This window comes from Pseudopodoces humilis, chromosome 11 (assembly GCF_049639895.1).
Source record: "Pseudopodoces humilis isolate 2021_Gansu_Grassland_sample_001 chromosome 11, ASM4963989v1, whole genome shotgun sequence".
Lineage (NCBI taxonomy): Eukaryota > Metazoa > Chordata > Aves > Passeriformes > Paridae > Pseudopodoces > Pseudopodoces humilis.
The window spans coordinates 13,095,149-13,110,898 of NC_142210.1; the positions used below are offsets into that span (position 1 = coordinate 13,095,149).

The window sequence follows — 15,750 nt, forward strand, 5'->3', positions numbered from 1 at the left end:
CTTCTCAGGATGAGAGAATACGATGACAGGTGCTCTTCTCTCTCCTTATAACCATTGTCTTTAAAAAAAGAGCAGCAAAAGATGTTTGATTTGTGTTATTTTCCTTACTTTCTTCCTTATCTTTTATTTATTTCAAAACTACTGTGAAGGGATTTGTATTTTGCTTTAGAGACACAGTGGTTTAATAATAATTCTCATCTAATTCTGCATAATTGCCATTTGTATTTCTGAAATCAGAAGGTATGAATACCTCTGAATTACTGACCTATGTAATAATGCTTTCTTTCAGATTCTGTTTGACCAAATCCAAAGATCAATTAAAACACAGCTTCAGACTTTCGTTAAAGAGTAAGTTAATTTGCACTTGTAATGGGAAAATTATACATAAAATGTAATTTTAAAAATCTGATTTGAGTGGATAAGTGAAACATCCTTCCTGTAAATAGCCACCCATAAATTGAGAAGTGTGTATTAAGGCTTTGTCAAAAATCACACCAAATCACTGATGCTTTAAATCCAGCTGCAGAAACGTTGCAATAGGATGAATTACTGATCTAATTACATATTGTAATTGGCTAAGCTTGGGGGACAAATATTTTCCCCAGTAGGCATCAGATGTGTTCAGTTACATTTCACTTTTTGTCCTTTCTTCAGAAAAGAAACACAGTAAGCTTCTGTCATAATTTGTGGATTTCCATTTGACCCAAGGATGTACTGAAGAATATAGAATTTGAAAAAGACATCAGCTATAGCAGTCACAAGCTTGGTCTGTCTGGTGTAGCTTTAAAATCTTTTTCATGCTTTGGAATTAATTTGTTATCCATATTTCCTTTTTCCATAGAGATATTAGGAAATTTAAAGATGCAAAGAAACAGTTTGAAAAAGTCAGTGAAGAAAAGGAGAATGCTCTGGTGAAAAATGCCCAAGTTCAAAGAAATAAGCAACACGAGGTAGAGGAAGCAACCAACATTTTGACTGCAACACGGAAGTGTTTTCGACACATAGCTCTGGATTATGTTCTTCAGGTAAGGACAGCAATAAAAGTTACTTTTCAAAACCATTTGTTACATATTTTTAGAGACATGTTCTTTACAATGTTAGAAGTTCTTTTTGTAAGCTTCTTGGAAGATGTGGAGATTTGGGGAAAAAGGAAGAACTTTCACTTATAAATTACTTTAAGTAATTTCTTTTTCAAATAAAATCTGAAGAAAATTAACTGATGCATTATTACTGCTTTAATGCTCTGTTATTCAGTGTCCTTGCTGCAATGACACAGTTTAATTTTCAAGTTGAACATTAATTTTGAAAAAAACCCAGTATTTGCGTGATATTTACCTAAGTGCTTCATGAGTTAGATATACTGTAGTTTCTTATATATTTGAAATAAAAACTGTAACCTAGCCTAGGAAATGTAAATTACCTGAATAATTCTGATACAGGATCTTGGGTACTTCTGCAATTTTAGCTGTATGCTTTGGGTTCTATTTAGCTTGTCTAGATGCCTCAGAGTTGGGCATTGTGCTGTAAGGCGAGTCAAGAACTTAACTATCCTTTACTTTTTTAATGAAGATCTCCCATAGGGTGTTGAGAGGTATTCTTTGGCATGCTGCTTTGTAATAAATTTTTTTTTTTTTTGATACTTAAAATTTATCTGCTTCATTCTTACCCACAACTGCAGCAAAACAGGATTAATGCAACTTGGATGGTATGATAGGCTGGGGCTCCCAAATGGGTCTGAGCTTCTCCTGTGATCAAACACAGAACAGCTCTTTACAATTAAGCTGGTTTTATTATATTAGACATTATCATCTATATTAGACATTATCATCAGTCAGTTATTTAAAGCTTAATTAACTTTTCTATAAATTGCATTATGAGTTGTAAAATGAAGCCTGTTAGCCTGGGCATGTTCACAGACGTGATGGTCACTGGTCAACTCTGAGCTCCTGTTTTTAAACACTAAGGTAATTTTGGTGTTTAAAAAGTCGTATGAATTATGTCCCACAGGATTATTTGTACTAGCACTAAATGGTGTGGGGGAAGCTGGCAGTCACTACTGCAGCAGGCCAGTTCCCTGTGTGTGCACTGAACTGCTGGTTGTTTGCCTCCTGGAATTTGTATGTTCAAAGTATGAGCAGTTCCTGGGATAAAGCTATGCTTAGAGTAACTGGGAACAGTTTCAGCACCTATCAACGTGGACAAAAATCAATTCAGCTTTAGGAATTCTTTCTACTTGCGTGATTCTTCTGGGAAAATGGCTTCACAACTGTGGTCTCCTTGTAGCTAGACTGGCTTTAAACTGTAATTCAAAACCTTTGCTTTCCTTCTATTTTTATTTTTCTTTGCCTCACAGGCTGAGGGTTTATTTTGTGCAAACAAATCTTAATTATTTTTGCTGCAGAAAGTTTTCCAAGAGAATGACTACTTAAGTATAGCAGTAGAATCTGGTTTTGATTATAGCTTCAGCAAGTTTATTTATTTTGCTGAAATTCTAAACTGACATAGAGGTGTTAAATTACAAAATCATGCCTGTTTCTGCTAAGTGGGTCTTTTAAAGTCAAATCTGTAGTTCTGCATGGCAACCTTTAAAGTTTAGAGACCAAAGAAGGTATGATAACTAGGTGAATGTGAAAAATTGGTTATTTTTTCTATATAATGTGAAATTCCTCAAGTTCTAGGGCAACACCATTAATCAGTGACTTCAGCTAGTTTAAAAGTGCAGGTATACACAGAAATTACTTATTGAAACTATTATGTTCTTGCTTGCCTGGGACTACTTTTGGGATACCTAAATACTGTGAGTCTGTAAGAAAAGAAGGGAGAAAGTAACCCTGCCCCCATCCTTTGATCTGCCTTGGCAGCAGTGCCGAGTACAACTTCTGCGAGGAGTTGGTGGGCTGGCTTAGCTCACAGTGCTTGAAACATCTTGAATTCAATCTCTTGAAAATGAGAACCAATTTTCCTTGCTTGAAAGGTGTATTTATATTACTTCTACCTAGCACATGGTGTCTTGTATTTTCCCTACTGATGTAAGAAAATTGTGACTATCACTGTGAAGCTCAAGTTTTGGAAGTGTTCTCTGATTGCATCACTTTGATATCATGTCAGAACTAGAGTGCATCTTCTTCTTTTAAAAGTACTTCCGGAAGTCTGATATTGAACTGTCTTCTTGCAATGTTTTGAGCTTGAATGTGATTACTTGGGGGAAAATTGCAAATAAAATAAGAAATTTAGAATAAAATAAATTGCTTGTTTGTTCTGTTTTTCCTAGATCAATGTTCTTCAGTCTAAAAGGAGAGCAGAAATCTTAAAATCGGTAAGATATACTTTATTCTCTGTTTATCAAATATTTTAATCCATCTGAAATTAAAAATATGGCCACAAAGCAGTATGTTAAAAATTTAGTCCTTTAATTACTCAAAACGTTATCAGTATATTTGTCAGTTTGGTGACTGTCAGTTTGGCCTTTACTGTGGCTGGGCATACATGTTTAACTGTTTTGACAGTCCTTCAGATTTGAACACTTACAGGTTTTCACTGCTTTGATCCTTTGGTATGTGTTCCATAGTTAAAATCAAGCTTTGTTTGCCTAGAATTCTGCTGTTTAGGCCTGGTTTATTACTTTGTTAACTGTAAATGCTGCTTATAATCTATTCTAAGATGAATTCTGCTCTAAGAACAGAGCAAATTTTAATATGAATAATATGGTATCTGCGAAGTTATTTATACCTGCATGCCAATTTTCTTCATATTGTACTTTTCTACTTCCCATTATCTCTGCTAAAAGTTTATTGAGATATAGAGTGACACATTAAACAGTGCTATTCTTTCAAATGTCTGAAGTTGCTCTCCCATAGTTTTCTTAATTCCTTAAAAAGCAGAAACTTTACTTGGGTTGGTTTATAACTGCCTGCTATTTTGCTCTGCACCTTCCCAACTTGTTTTCTGTTTTAAGGCCAGACAGTCTTCTCACATATGTTCATAAAGGTTATGGGTTTGGATCATTAGTAAAATATTCTATAGCCCCTCTCTACCTTACATGTAACAGTTACACAGGAGACAGCAAAAATTTCAGGTGACATGAATTAGCAGTAGTTTCCTCCCATTAAGTAGATTTCTTTTGTTTTGCTCATGGGGTTAATGCTATCAACTGATTTCTGAGATTTTTGGCTTGGTTCTTTTCTTCCTTTACTTTCCACATTTATTTTACAACATTGGAAGCTCTATGAGGTATTGATGTAAAACTGTCAGAACATGAGAGGACAAATTAAACCTTAAGTTGTAGGTTATGTGAATTAAGTGACATATATATGTGATATAAATTTTAAGAGAATAAATATTTACTTTGTTCCTTCTAGATGTTATCATTTATGTATGCACATCTGGCTTTTTTCCATCAAGGCTATGATCTGTTTAGTGAACTTGAGCCCTACATGAAAGATCTTGGTGCACAGGTAACAAATTATTTTAAAAATGCATAACTATATTCTGAAATGGAAGAAATCTTGATATATGCCTCCATATCAGGTACTATATGGATTTATTCAACAAAAAGGGAATTGTAGTATGATAAAGGGAAAACAAAAAATATACTGTAATGAAAGGAACGAAAATAATTGCAAACTGAAAGTTGTCTGTTTACTGAAATTAATACTACCTTTAGGATTTACATACTTCAGCATAGCCACGTACTGCTCTGAGGTACATTGTGATATTGAGGATACTGGATTATTTGGATTTCAAAATTTTTGTATATGACCCATGTTTATAAATATATCTAATAATAAAAAGTAGATTAGGCTGGTTTTCCTTCTACTCATATACTTTATTTACTGTATAAATTATGCAGTCTGCCTAATTAAATTTTGATGTGTGCAAATATAACTTTGATGTTAGCAACTTAGACCATAAAATGGAAGTATGATTTTAAGTAGTGCAAAATTTAATTCCTATGTGGAGTCCTTCTTGCCCATTTTTGTTGTGTAAGAACAGACAATTGACACTTCTAGGTTTTCAGTGAGGGACTCATGAAAAGCTTAGATGGACCACTGCCAACTGCACACAGGAGACATTGGAAATGGCTATGCAAATAGATTGGAACATACAGTATTCAAATGAAGATCTGTCGGCGGTGCAGGGAGGAGACTCAGCCGTGTCTTGACTTGTTTTTCAGTCCAAGTTATTTGAGCACTTTCTATTTGCCTCTATCTGAGAACTTGCAACAAGTGCTCTGATACAAACCCCTCTATTGCTACTTCCCAAACAGATCCACAAAACAGCCAAATTTTTGTCTGTCCAGGTAAAAAAAGCAAATAAACGACAGAAAACTTTTACTTTTGTCTTGAGTAGATGTGTCATTGAGTGTCTAAGAGATGAAATTGTTCTGAGCTATGCAGTGGAGCAGATTGGGAGCTGTATAAAATACCTCCAACAGCCCAATGGCTGAATAGTTATTTTTCTTCTATACTAGGCCCCAACTGGGTTACTGTGGGTCTTAATTATGTGTAGAAATATGTCAGGTCTTGGTGTAATAGGGGTACTTGAACAGTTTAGGTGGATGTTACTCTTCTATAAATGTGCCCTTTATTCTTCAACAGCCTCCCAGTTTGGATTTTAAGTGTTGAACTGTTTAGTGTCTGGTTGTATAACATGAGTGTCCTGCAGTTCTGTGGAAGAGGGGATGAGGAAAGGAGACACAAACTATGGAGTTGACAGTGGGTTAGGCTATCAGCCAGGCTTCAGTGTTTCCATTTCATTGATGTGATTCAAGTAAGAAAATACAAGGTTATTTTTGAATGTCTGGTCATGCTTTTGCTTGATCTGGTAAGGAGCACTGTGTAGCATTCATTTTGGTGCTGGTATCATAGCAACTGAAGGAGTTAAATTTAGAAAATCCATAGCTAAGAATGTTTTAAATATATTGCAGTTGGAGCAAGGATGGACTGAAGACCCTAAAGTTGTACAACTTGCGGAATTGTTCTTTTGTAGCACACCTTGGTGTTTAAGTAATGGATATTTTTCATGACAGAAGCAGATTTGTAAATAGCTGTTGAAAGTTTTAACAGTTGGTGGCTTTGCAGCTTGTACTGGTTGAAGCTTCTGCCTTTAACAAAGTATGTTGTGACATAACGGGGATTTGCTGGATTTTTGTGAAAATGCTGTTAGATTCCTCCTGTTGGTGAGTGAGTTTTCATTCCTAGGTGAATTTTGTGCATGATCTTAATTACAAGGTTTAACAGCATCTGAAGTAATAAAATTGATCTTGAATAGTATAGTTATAATTTTGAATTTTTTTTGTCTGTATTTTCAAAATAACTGTTTTACTGTGATGGAATAGGATTAAGCAATTTTGCTTTCTGGATACTTCAGGTCAGGGTAGGATCCCTTGAGAACCAGGTCATTGTATGGGATTCTTTAATAGTGTGCAAGCATAATATGAGCTTTTGCATGGAAACTATGGGTTTTGTTTCTTTTCATATGAAATGTGGTATTAGCTTAAAAAGAAAACATTTGAATTTTCATTGAGATGACTATTCAAAAAGCTGAATATTTTAGTCTGACTTAATTCTCCTCAGAATGCCAGTTATAGCATTATGTTTATAAAAATGTATTTACCAGTAAATGCAGTAGTTCGAAAAAACAGATTTTCTGAAAATTACTTAGTGATGTTATAATGACTGGGATTTTGATAGTTTAGTTGTGATTTGCTACAGCTTTTGATAGTTGTATGCTGTTGGTCTCTTTTAAGACAATTGATGTGCTGCTCACCTGAGTGAAATGGAAGAAACTGTGGTTTGAGCTTGCAAACAGGAATGGTGCAATGCTGCCTACATAGTAAAAAAAGTAACTGGATTGAGCTACTGTTAAGAATTTTGTTTGGCTGTGGTAAATGTACCCTCAAACATTTATATTCAAGATAAATTAGAGGTAATTGCCCTACCCTGAGTGACTGCCTTCTGTTTCATCTAATGGGGTAAAGGAAGAATCTTGGGGGCCATGTGCAGATGCCTGAATCTGGAGTTTTTAGCAAGATACATATAAAGTTTTGAACAGCCCTTGACCCAGTTCTTACCTTTATCATGAAAGAAAGAGTTCCCCAAGGATTCTTGATGCAAAACAATCTTTGAGCCCAGTCTCTGTTTTAGAGGCTCTTGTGTAATTTTTAAGTCCTAGAGCTGCTTAGATGTGGCATCTGTACACTTCAGCCTTCAATATGTTCCTGTTCACAAATGCCTATAAAGGTGTGCAAGTGCTGGTATGGCCTTTTGAGCCAGAGGGGAAGACAGGGAGAGAAGAGTTAAAAAAGTAACGGAGTATGGAATTGGATCCAGATGTTTCAGCTTTCTGATGTCTCCATAATTGTTGGAGACTGTTTAGCACAAGGGTGTAAGGGCCTGTTATTGTCCCTTTTTTCTCATTTATATCATGTCAAGCAGAGAAGTGAAAGACCAGGGAAATGGCCGGAGTTGGCAGGGGCCTGTCACTTGTGGTTCTGAGAGCAGGTTCAGGGGATCCTCTTTGTGTGTGGATCAGAGGATGTGTTAGTCATCTGTGCCCTGTGCCAAGCGAGTGACCCAGCTGGGAGCTGGTGTTGCTGCACGCTGCTCCTGCTGTTCTCGCTGTGGGCCTGGAGCAGAGCCAGCCCTGTCCCTCAGCCGAGAGCTGCGGGCCGAGCCCTGCGCTCAGCGCTGTGTCTGCACCGCTGGGTAATGGCAGCCTTGTGTTATGGGCTGCTGGGTAAGTACCAAACCAACTACTCTTTCAGACAACATCTGCTTCTCTACTGCATTTCTTCTTTAAACATGAAGGCCTGAATAAAACAAACAACAAAACCCAAAGAATCAAAACTATATAACAAAACCAACCAAAAGAAGAAAACCCCAATCAAACTTTCTCTTACAGGGTATCTTAAATGTTCTCTTATTTTTCTGATTGTAAAAGGAAAGTTTTTGGGTAGTGGCTTTTTTATTATCACAGACTTTGTAAGGATACCAACTTAAATATTCTCTGTGACAATCTCTGTTAATTTCAAAACCATATTTTTATTTCCAAAATTAGTTTGATTGTCTCTGCCTAAGACTTCAAGCAATCTTGCTCGTGTACTGCTGATCAAAACTATCAACACAAAATCCTGGTTGAGACAGTTGTCCCACTTTGTGGAGGGAAAAATCCATAGCACTTGCTCCTTCTAGTTTTTGCTGCTCCTGCCAGTGCTGCTGCATAGGCCAGCAAGAGCAGCTAAAGCATGAGTCATCCTCTTGGGAGACTGAGCACCAATGCGGTAGAGTCGCATATGCTTGGCACCATGCTGTTCTTTGAAACAGTTCTTCTAATGCTTACAAGAAATGTACACCTTTGTAGAGGTTAATTCAGGGTGGCAGAGCAGTGCTTTAAACAAGGCTTCAGTGGTTATTCAAGGTAAACAATTTGTGACATACAAGTAATTATACTGTGCAAATAAAATAGAAGTCTTGCAATGTCTAGACATAATGTGTTCTTTTTTTTGTCAGCATTGTGAAATCTACTGAGTCAAATTTCTTATGATAATTTAAAGATCCAATTTTCTGTTTCTCTTTACAGCTGGATCAGTTGGCTGTAGATGCTGCAAAGGAGAAGAGAGATATGGAGCAAAAGCACTCCACTATTCAACAAAAGGTACTTAACAGAATGTAAAAGGCAGGCTGCACACACATTTTTTTTTATCTGTAGCATCTCTCCCCAGCATCTCTGCATCAGAACTACAAGGGATGGTATTTTTAGTGCAGAGAGACATACTGACACGTCATTAAGTGTAGGGTTGGATTACAGATATTAATTTTGTGTTACCGAACAAAATATTATGCTTAGTTTTTATGGAGACATAAATAGAACAGTAGAATTTATTTGAATGCCGGGATTCTTGCATTTCAGTAGAACTCCTAATTCCTGTTACCTCTTGAATTGAGTAAGTTGTACAGGTTTCTGTGTTTCCATGCTGTGTGTTTGTAGAAGAGGTGTATGTGCTGCACAGCCTTACAGCTGTAGGTTTCACTTTGGACTGTGCCAAATCCAAGTGCAGCACTTGGAGCTTGTGTGGCAGCTGCTGTTGCATATGAAGAGCAAAAGTAAACTTTTTTAATGAGTGTCTAATGTACTGGTTCAGCTGTGCACAGATACGAAATTGAGAACATCTAATTGGTGTTCTGGGGAAGATTTGTGCAATAATTCTTTTTAATTATTGAGAAAACTATTGGTAATTCATGTTGGGGGGAATGACTTCTGATGCTTGGATGTTTCAGAAGCTGTAGATCAGTATTGGTTTTGCAGGTATAATGCCAGAAGTTAAAAATATTTCCACCAAACTCTCTGGTAGTGAGCTAATACTACAGGCACTTTTAAAAGGAATTAGATAGCAGTTTAAAGGTAATGCTACATTTCTTACTATCATTCAAATACGTTCTGTATCTGTTCAGGTGGCATGAATTAAAAAATCCCACCCAGTATAAATGAAATCTGATAACTAAATAAATTCAGGAATTTATTTTAATAATAATGTTTAATAAACATACTGAGATTATACGTTGGGTAGTCTTAGTAGGAGCCAATATTAATACTAATGGGAAAAGGTAACATTTTTGGTTGCTGAAAACATTTTTATTGGTGCATCCTGTCATCCCTTTAGGAGTTGGTGGGAAGCATTAGGATTGCTGTGAAATTGAGCAGATGTGATGATGAGGGCAGAGCTGACATGCTGTGCTTCGAGTCAGGAGATAACTACAGGCAAGGAAGGGGAAGAAAGGGAGGAAAGGGGAAAGATGAAACTTGAGAATTAATGTTGAAGGTCAAATTTAAAGTTTATTTGGCTTAAAGCCTCAGTTTCAGGAATGGACACTAGTTGAGAGGTTCTCTCAACTAGTTAAAGAGGACAGTGGTGCTTGGTGAAGGATTTAAGTTATGAGCAATTATCTTTTAATTTGCCATAGAAATAATAGCTGGTTCCCATGAATTATGGCCACTGCTGTTGCCAATGGTGTTTACAAGTCTTTGTTTTTTCTTCAAATGCTGCTTAAGGCTGCTTTACAGGTAAACTACTTTTACTAGTTTCAATTATTACTGAAACTTTTAAGCTTCATGAAACTTGATAAGCTGTATCTGTGTGTACTATAAATGTTCTTGATTTCTAGTAGGAGCGACAAGCACAGTGATGTTACTTTTATTGTTACTTACTTTAATTGACAATTTAATGCTGTTTCTAAAATACAATCAGAGCAGTCAGAATGTACTGTATGTTGTCCTCTTAAGTTCTGTGTTTTGAATTGTAAATGTTGTCTCTTGTCCTTATCAGTGAAGTCACTGTCGCATTTTTGTGCTGATAATGCCTAAACTGTGCTTTATTGGAGATTCCTCTTATAGCTTGTCCAATCATTTTCTCAGTTTCTTATTCAAATCACATTGTCTGTTTTTGTCTCCTCCTACTTGCTCTTCCCAACCTTCACAACAAGTTAGCTTCTAGCTCATCAGGATTTCAGAACTGCCTTAAACTTTGGATTTTTTTTTTTTTATCACTACTCGTCATCTGGTCACCCTGTGCCGGATGGCAACTTTATTCCCCACTCTCTTCTCATGTCTTGTCATGTTGCTTTCCACTATGTTCCCAAATCTTCCAATGCCAAATCCTTCCATGTTTTATAACAACTGAAACTTCTGAAGCTTATTGTGTTGAATATTCCATGAGGTATATATGCATTTAATATACTGAAGTTCTAATCTAATGCTTCAGAATGATGCCTTTCCTTCATTGTGTGGATAAAGAACAGTTCCTTTTCTGAAATGTATAGGTAAGTGCATACGTGCACACACCTACCCACCCACTACCTGTGTTTGCATATATGTGCATATGCATGCAGAATAATTGCACTAATTAAATAACCCATCTCACTTTTCTGTATAATCATTGTTCTACTTAATTAGGCTGTTGATGGAGAAGCTATTAAAAAGTGTCATGGAAGGGCTTGGTCACCAATACAGTGTGATTTCTCTTTTAGCAGATCTGATAATATGATTTACTTTTCTTAATTACTTGTAAGTTTTATGGTCTATTTACTCAGAAGATGTCCAGGACACATTTTTTTTTAATTTTATTTTTTTCAGTGTAAGAAATTATTTTTTCTGTATTAAACTGTAGCAACACGTGCTATGAATTAATCTAGAAATTTCATGATCATTCTGGGAAATTTTTGCAATATATTTTTATAAGGAAAGATTCATATTAAAAGAATGGTGTCGCAGTGTCAATACATTAGATATGACTCTTGTTTTCTGAGCAGTTTGCAGCCCATTGCTGCAACAACACGTTTAATTAAGAAATATTTTAAAAATCAGTTGCACCTGTCAAGAGCTTCATGGCTTTTTGGTATTGTGTCAAAGCTAATCTTTTGTTCTAAAATGAGGGAGATGGTACAGGAAAAGTATTTGCATTGAACTTCAAATAGTTTTTGTTGTATTCAAATCCCTTTTTCATTAAAGTAAAAATCTGCTTCTGAAGAACTGCTCAGAAAACAGCTGGAGTGAGAATGATTTGAAAATTTTTAGCATCTTGAGTAAACAAGGTAATAGGAAAACAGATGCTACCACAATCACAAAGCAGGCATAAACCTGAGCTGCTGTTGAGAAGATGTGTAGAATAATCCTGTCTCCAAAACCAAAGATGTGCTTGTATTTCAAGTGACTTGTTTGCTCAATGACACTCTTGCATTTTCTCACTCTCTTGGACTGTAAAACCTTGGTACTTGTGGTGTCTGTTGTTTTAAACCCTTCCTTGAGGGACTTTTCAGCTTAAGCATGACAAACATCTCTTGCCAATGGAGAGGGAATGGAAGCAACTTTCTAAATGAGGGGTTTGCACAATTAGTGTCTCCTGTTTAGTATATGCTGGCCTAATTTTTCAGGTTAGTATTTTCTTTAGTACTTATGCTCTCCCATTTACTGCCTTTTAAAGAAATTTTTATAATGCTCCTTCTCTAAAGTAAAAACATCATTTGGGTTACACATTCAATGTTAAAATATAGTTCCTAAGATTTACTAGTAAAATGGTTTCAATAGCTTTCATAGCCTGATAGCAATTTTGAAAGTAAAACAAAAGCTCTGCTACTGAAAAGTATGGGGGGTTTTGTTTTGCAAACAAGAAAATCATGCACAGAGAAAAAGAAAACATGCTCTGAAATAAATCAAATATGTGTGATGAATTGATACGTTCATACAAAAAAGCATTCACTGAAACACTGTCAAGAATATGAAGTCTTCTGTGACACACCAGATTAGTATTATTTCTGGAGATGAAAGTTGTTTTTCCATTGCCAGCTGGTTTGCTGTACCCCATGGACATTTAAAGAAAATGGGGTAAAAAGGCATGAAAGCATGCTGTTCACTTATATAACCTGCTTCTACATGTTTCTCTTCCAGTAGCAGCCAACCGTGAAAAATCAGTGTCAGAATAGAAGCCATACATGTTTATTCTTTCAAAACTGAATGAAATGTGTGATGTAGCACTTTAGTGAAAATTACGTAATACTGGCTACATTTTCTTAGTTCTGATTAGGTGAAATCTGCTTTAATCCTAACTGACATCTAATTAGTTTAATTACATTTTAAATGAAGTCTTTACCAGTTATGTGCCTGCTGGCAGAATACACAATTCTGAATCACATACAGTGACTAGTTTATTAACATGTGATTCTCTTATGCAGGACACTGGAAAGATAGGGGTGGATTTTTCTCCACCCCAGATTATTTTTTGTGATTCACTAAACTTTTCCATGCGCCAAGATAAAAATAAACAATAATGTGACTGCTTTGCTCCTATTTTTTAATTATAGAATAGCAGAGACTGAGATCAGAACACAGCTAATTTAGTTTCATTTTCTCCTTTTATCCATGGAATTTAAATGGAGCATATTTATTTTTTTTTCTGATTGTTTGGTCATGTTTTCCCTGACTACAACTTTATCAATTAAGTTTTTGTGGATAAAGCACATGGAAGCTTTACTCCCTCCCCGCTCCAGCTCACAGTCTGCCATATACAGTTAAGGAGATATTTGACATTTGTCTCTACACTCTGGTGTCTTTTTCTGCTCTGTAAAAGTGGAATTCAATCAGGGAAGTAATTAAAAATTACACTAAATGCATTTCATGAGAAGGCGCAGTATTTTAGATAATTCCGACTGAGACTGTGGCATGACAAATGATATGAAGGTTTCCTGTCATAATTGTATGCACCTTCAAAGCACAGATCTGGACTCACTGGAAAAGACAGCTGCATTTGCTGCAGCAGTTCTCCAAACCCAGAGGAAAATCTGATTACATAGTAGTTTGGACAGAAAAGACTGAGGAAATGTATATTGTGTTTAACTAGACAAGGAGTTGCAGGCATCAGTGAGGCAGGAAGATGCAAATCTTTAGCAGATTTCATTATGTTTGGGAGCTGGTAAGTTAGAGTAATTTATCCTTTTTGGGGGAATGTAGGGAATGTGACATCAGCATGTCTAAGTTTGTGCATAGTGGTTTTCTTTTTATTTTGAGAGCTTACATGAAGCCTTTTATGTTCAGCATGTTCTGATCTAGAAAACAGGCAGAAAGTCAAAGTTATTAAATGCTAAACAATAAATACAAAAAATTATTTGCTTTTGGTGAAGCTTTCATTTGTAACTAGTATGTTTATTCAGATTGGTGTATGGTAGTGACATGATAGTTTCATTTTCTTTCAGAACTCTTGCACTGATCATCTGTTAATCAATAATAAAAATCTAGTTTTAACATTTCAACATTAGTTAATCTATCCAGGTTAGCAGTAGCTGAAAACAGTGAGTAATTTTAAGGAATTTGTGCTGTTCCGACTGGTGAGCTTAAAGAGCCCATTTTAATATTTGTAACCATTTCACTATCATGTGTAATTAACCTTGGATTGGACCAAACCATCTGCATGTATAAAAGTAAACATCATGTGTAGCACGAAAGTTGTGTGCATCCTGGGCTATTACCTGGAGCTAATGACCATGTTGGTGTTGAAGCTATTTTTTTATATATATATATATATTTCTTGCCTGGTTTTGTTTATGTATAGAAAAGTTCCTAAGGAGCAAAGTACAAAACAGAGACTTTCAGATATACTTTTCATGCAAAGCTGATGTTTCCAATTTACAAAAAGTAACTACTGAAGGTTCAGGAAGGTCATATTTTGAAATGTTCTGGTTTTTAAGTATTTAACTTGTTTGGTTTTTTTCTTCTGAAATTTAATTTTCAGTAATGTGTCTCTTACACCCTTTTTAAGGGGAAGAAGCCATATGTTGCTAGTCTACTTTAAGGATATATATTTTAATAACAGCATGTATATTATTTTCATCTCTGGACAAAGTTGTTATAAATGATGTCATTCCATGTGTGCTTTTTCATGCACCCCTTGTAGATGTTAGCCTCCCACTCACTGAATATCCGAACTCTACCTCCCTGGGAAGAGCCCATGCTGTTCTCAATGAGATGTGAAAGCAAATGATCACCACATATATTATTACTTAGTCTAACCTACCTTTGCTGAAGATGTGAAGCAGTCAGCCTTTCTAAAGCTTGGAAAGCTGCTGTTAATTGTTATTAGCTGGTTTTAGTTGTTATTAAGTTGATGGAAATGCATATTCCCTTGTCCTACTTGTAATTTTATAATCTTATCCAAGATCATAAAGAAAAAATTACTGCTAAGGTCTTGTCATCAGTGCCAGCACTTTGATTGCTTTACTCTAGAGTTAACTGATGGCATCATCTTTATTTGATTACTTGTCTTCCAAGTTCCTATGTAGCTCAGCTGTCAACATGACAGAGCGGAAGCAAATGCTAAAGCACAACTGGCATTATACAGGTGTCTGCAACAGGCTGCAACTGTTTTTCAGTTTTGACTCCTAATTTTCATGGCTTCTTTTCCTCTGCTTTTCTATCCCCTTTGCTGGGAAAATGTGAGAGACCATTTGAGCAGAAAGTTGAAACATCAGATGCTCTGTCAGCAATGTTTGCCCTCTATTTGGTTGTAGAGGTCATCAGTACCTGAACAAGAAATTCCCCTTGTTGCAGGTAAAGTAAAAATCTTCAGCATTCTCATTTCCTAAAATTGCTTTTTTAAGAAATGCCATTAGGAGCTGAGAGTCATCGTTTGACTAATAAATGTTGCAAGGAAAACTTTATTCTTCGATATTTACTCTTTGACAATAGTACTGCTCATATTTGAAGTTTCATTTGAACTGCAGTGCGTTTTTTTTGTTCCTTTGTACTAGGATTATTCCAGTGATGATACTAAACTAGAATACAATGTAGATGCAGCCAATGGCATCGTTATGGAAGGTTATTTATTCAAGCGAGCCAGCAATGCCTTCAAGACTTGGAACAGGTAATTACTCAGAACCTCTATTTGCTGCTTACAAAAATACTGCTTTTTAACCTGAATTCTCATCTGATTCATAATCTCTGTAACTCGCTGACTCCATAGTTTTGACAGAACGCTGGGGTGACTCTGTTAGTTAACTTTGAGATGACACTTCAAAGCCATTTTTCCTTGTTTTCTGTCCTAGTTGTTTGCAAACCCTTCTCTTGTGAAAGCATATGCTAGGAAAGTGTTAGAAGACAGAGTAAAATAGAAGTTGTATAGCCACTGGAAGCAAACTAACACAGTCAAGGACTCAAGTTATTTTTCCTGAAAGATAAGCAATGTAATTGTTATCCTTTAAAATTCCT

At 35.9% G+C, this 15,750-nt stretch overlaps 1 protein-coding gene across 5 annotated transcripts in view; it reads left to right on the plus strand.

Annotated features, from left to right (window-relative positions):
* ACAP2 (ArfGAP with coiled-coil, ankyrin repeat and PH domains 2) overlaps window positions 1-15,750 on the plus strand; it is a 59,534-nt gene that overhangs the window by 22,492 nt on the left and 21,292 nt on the right. For all 5 annotated transcript variants that reach the window (XM_088061057.1, XM_014256135.2, XM_088061058.1 and 2 more), the window contains 6 exons: window positions 290-348; window positions 842-1,025; window positions 3,272-3,316; window positions 4,359-4,454; window positions 8,581-8,655; window positions 15,294-15,406. In XM_088061057.1, the coding sequence (XP_087917183.1) occupies window positions 290-348; window positions 842-1,025; window positions 3,272-3,316; window positions 4,359-4,454; window positions 8,581-8,655; window positions 15,294-15,406 (572 nt within the window). The remainder of the gene's footprint in view (window positions 1-289; window positions 349-841; window positions 1,026-3,271; window positions 3,317-4,358; window positions 4,455-8,580; window positions 8,656-15,293; window positions 15,407-15,750) is intronic.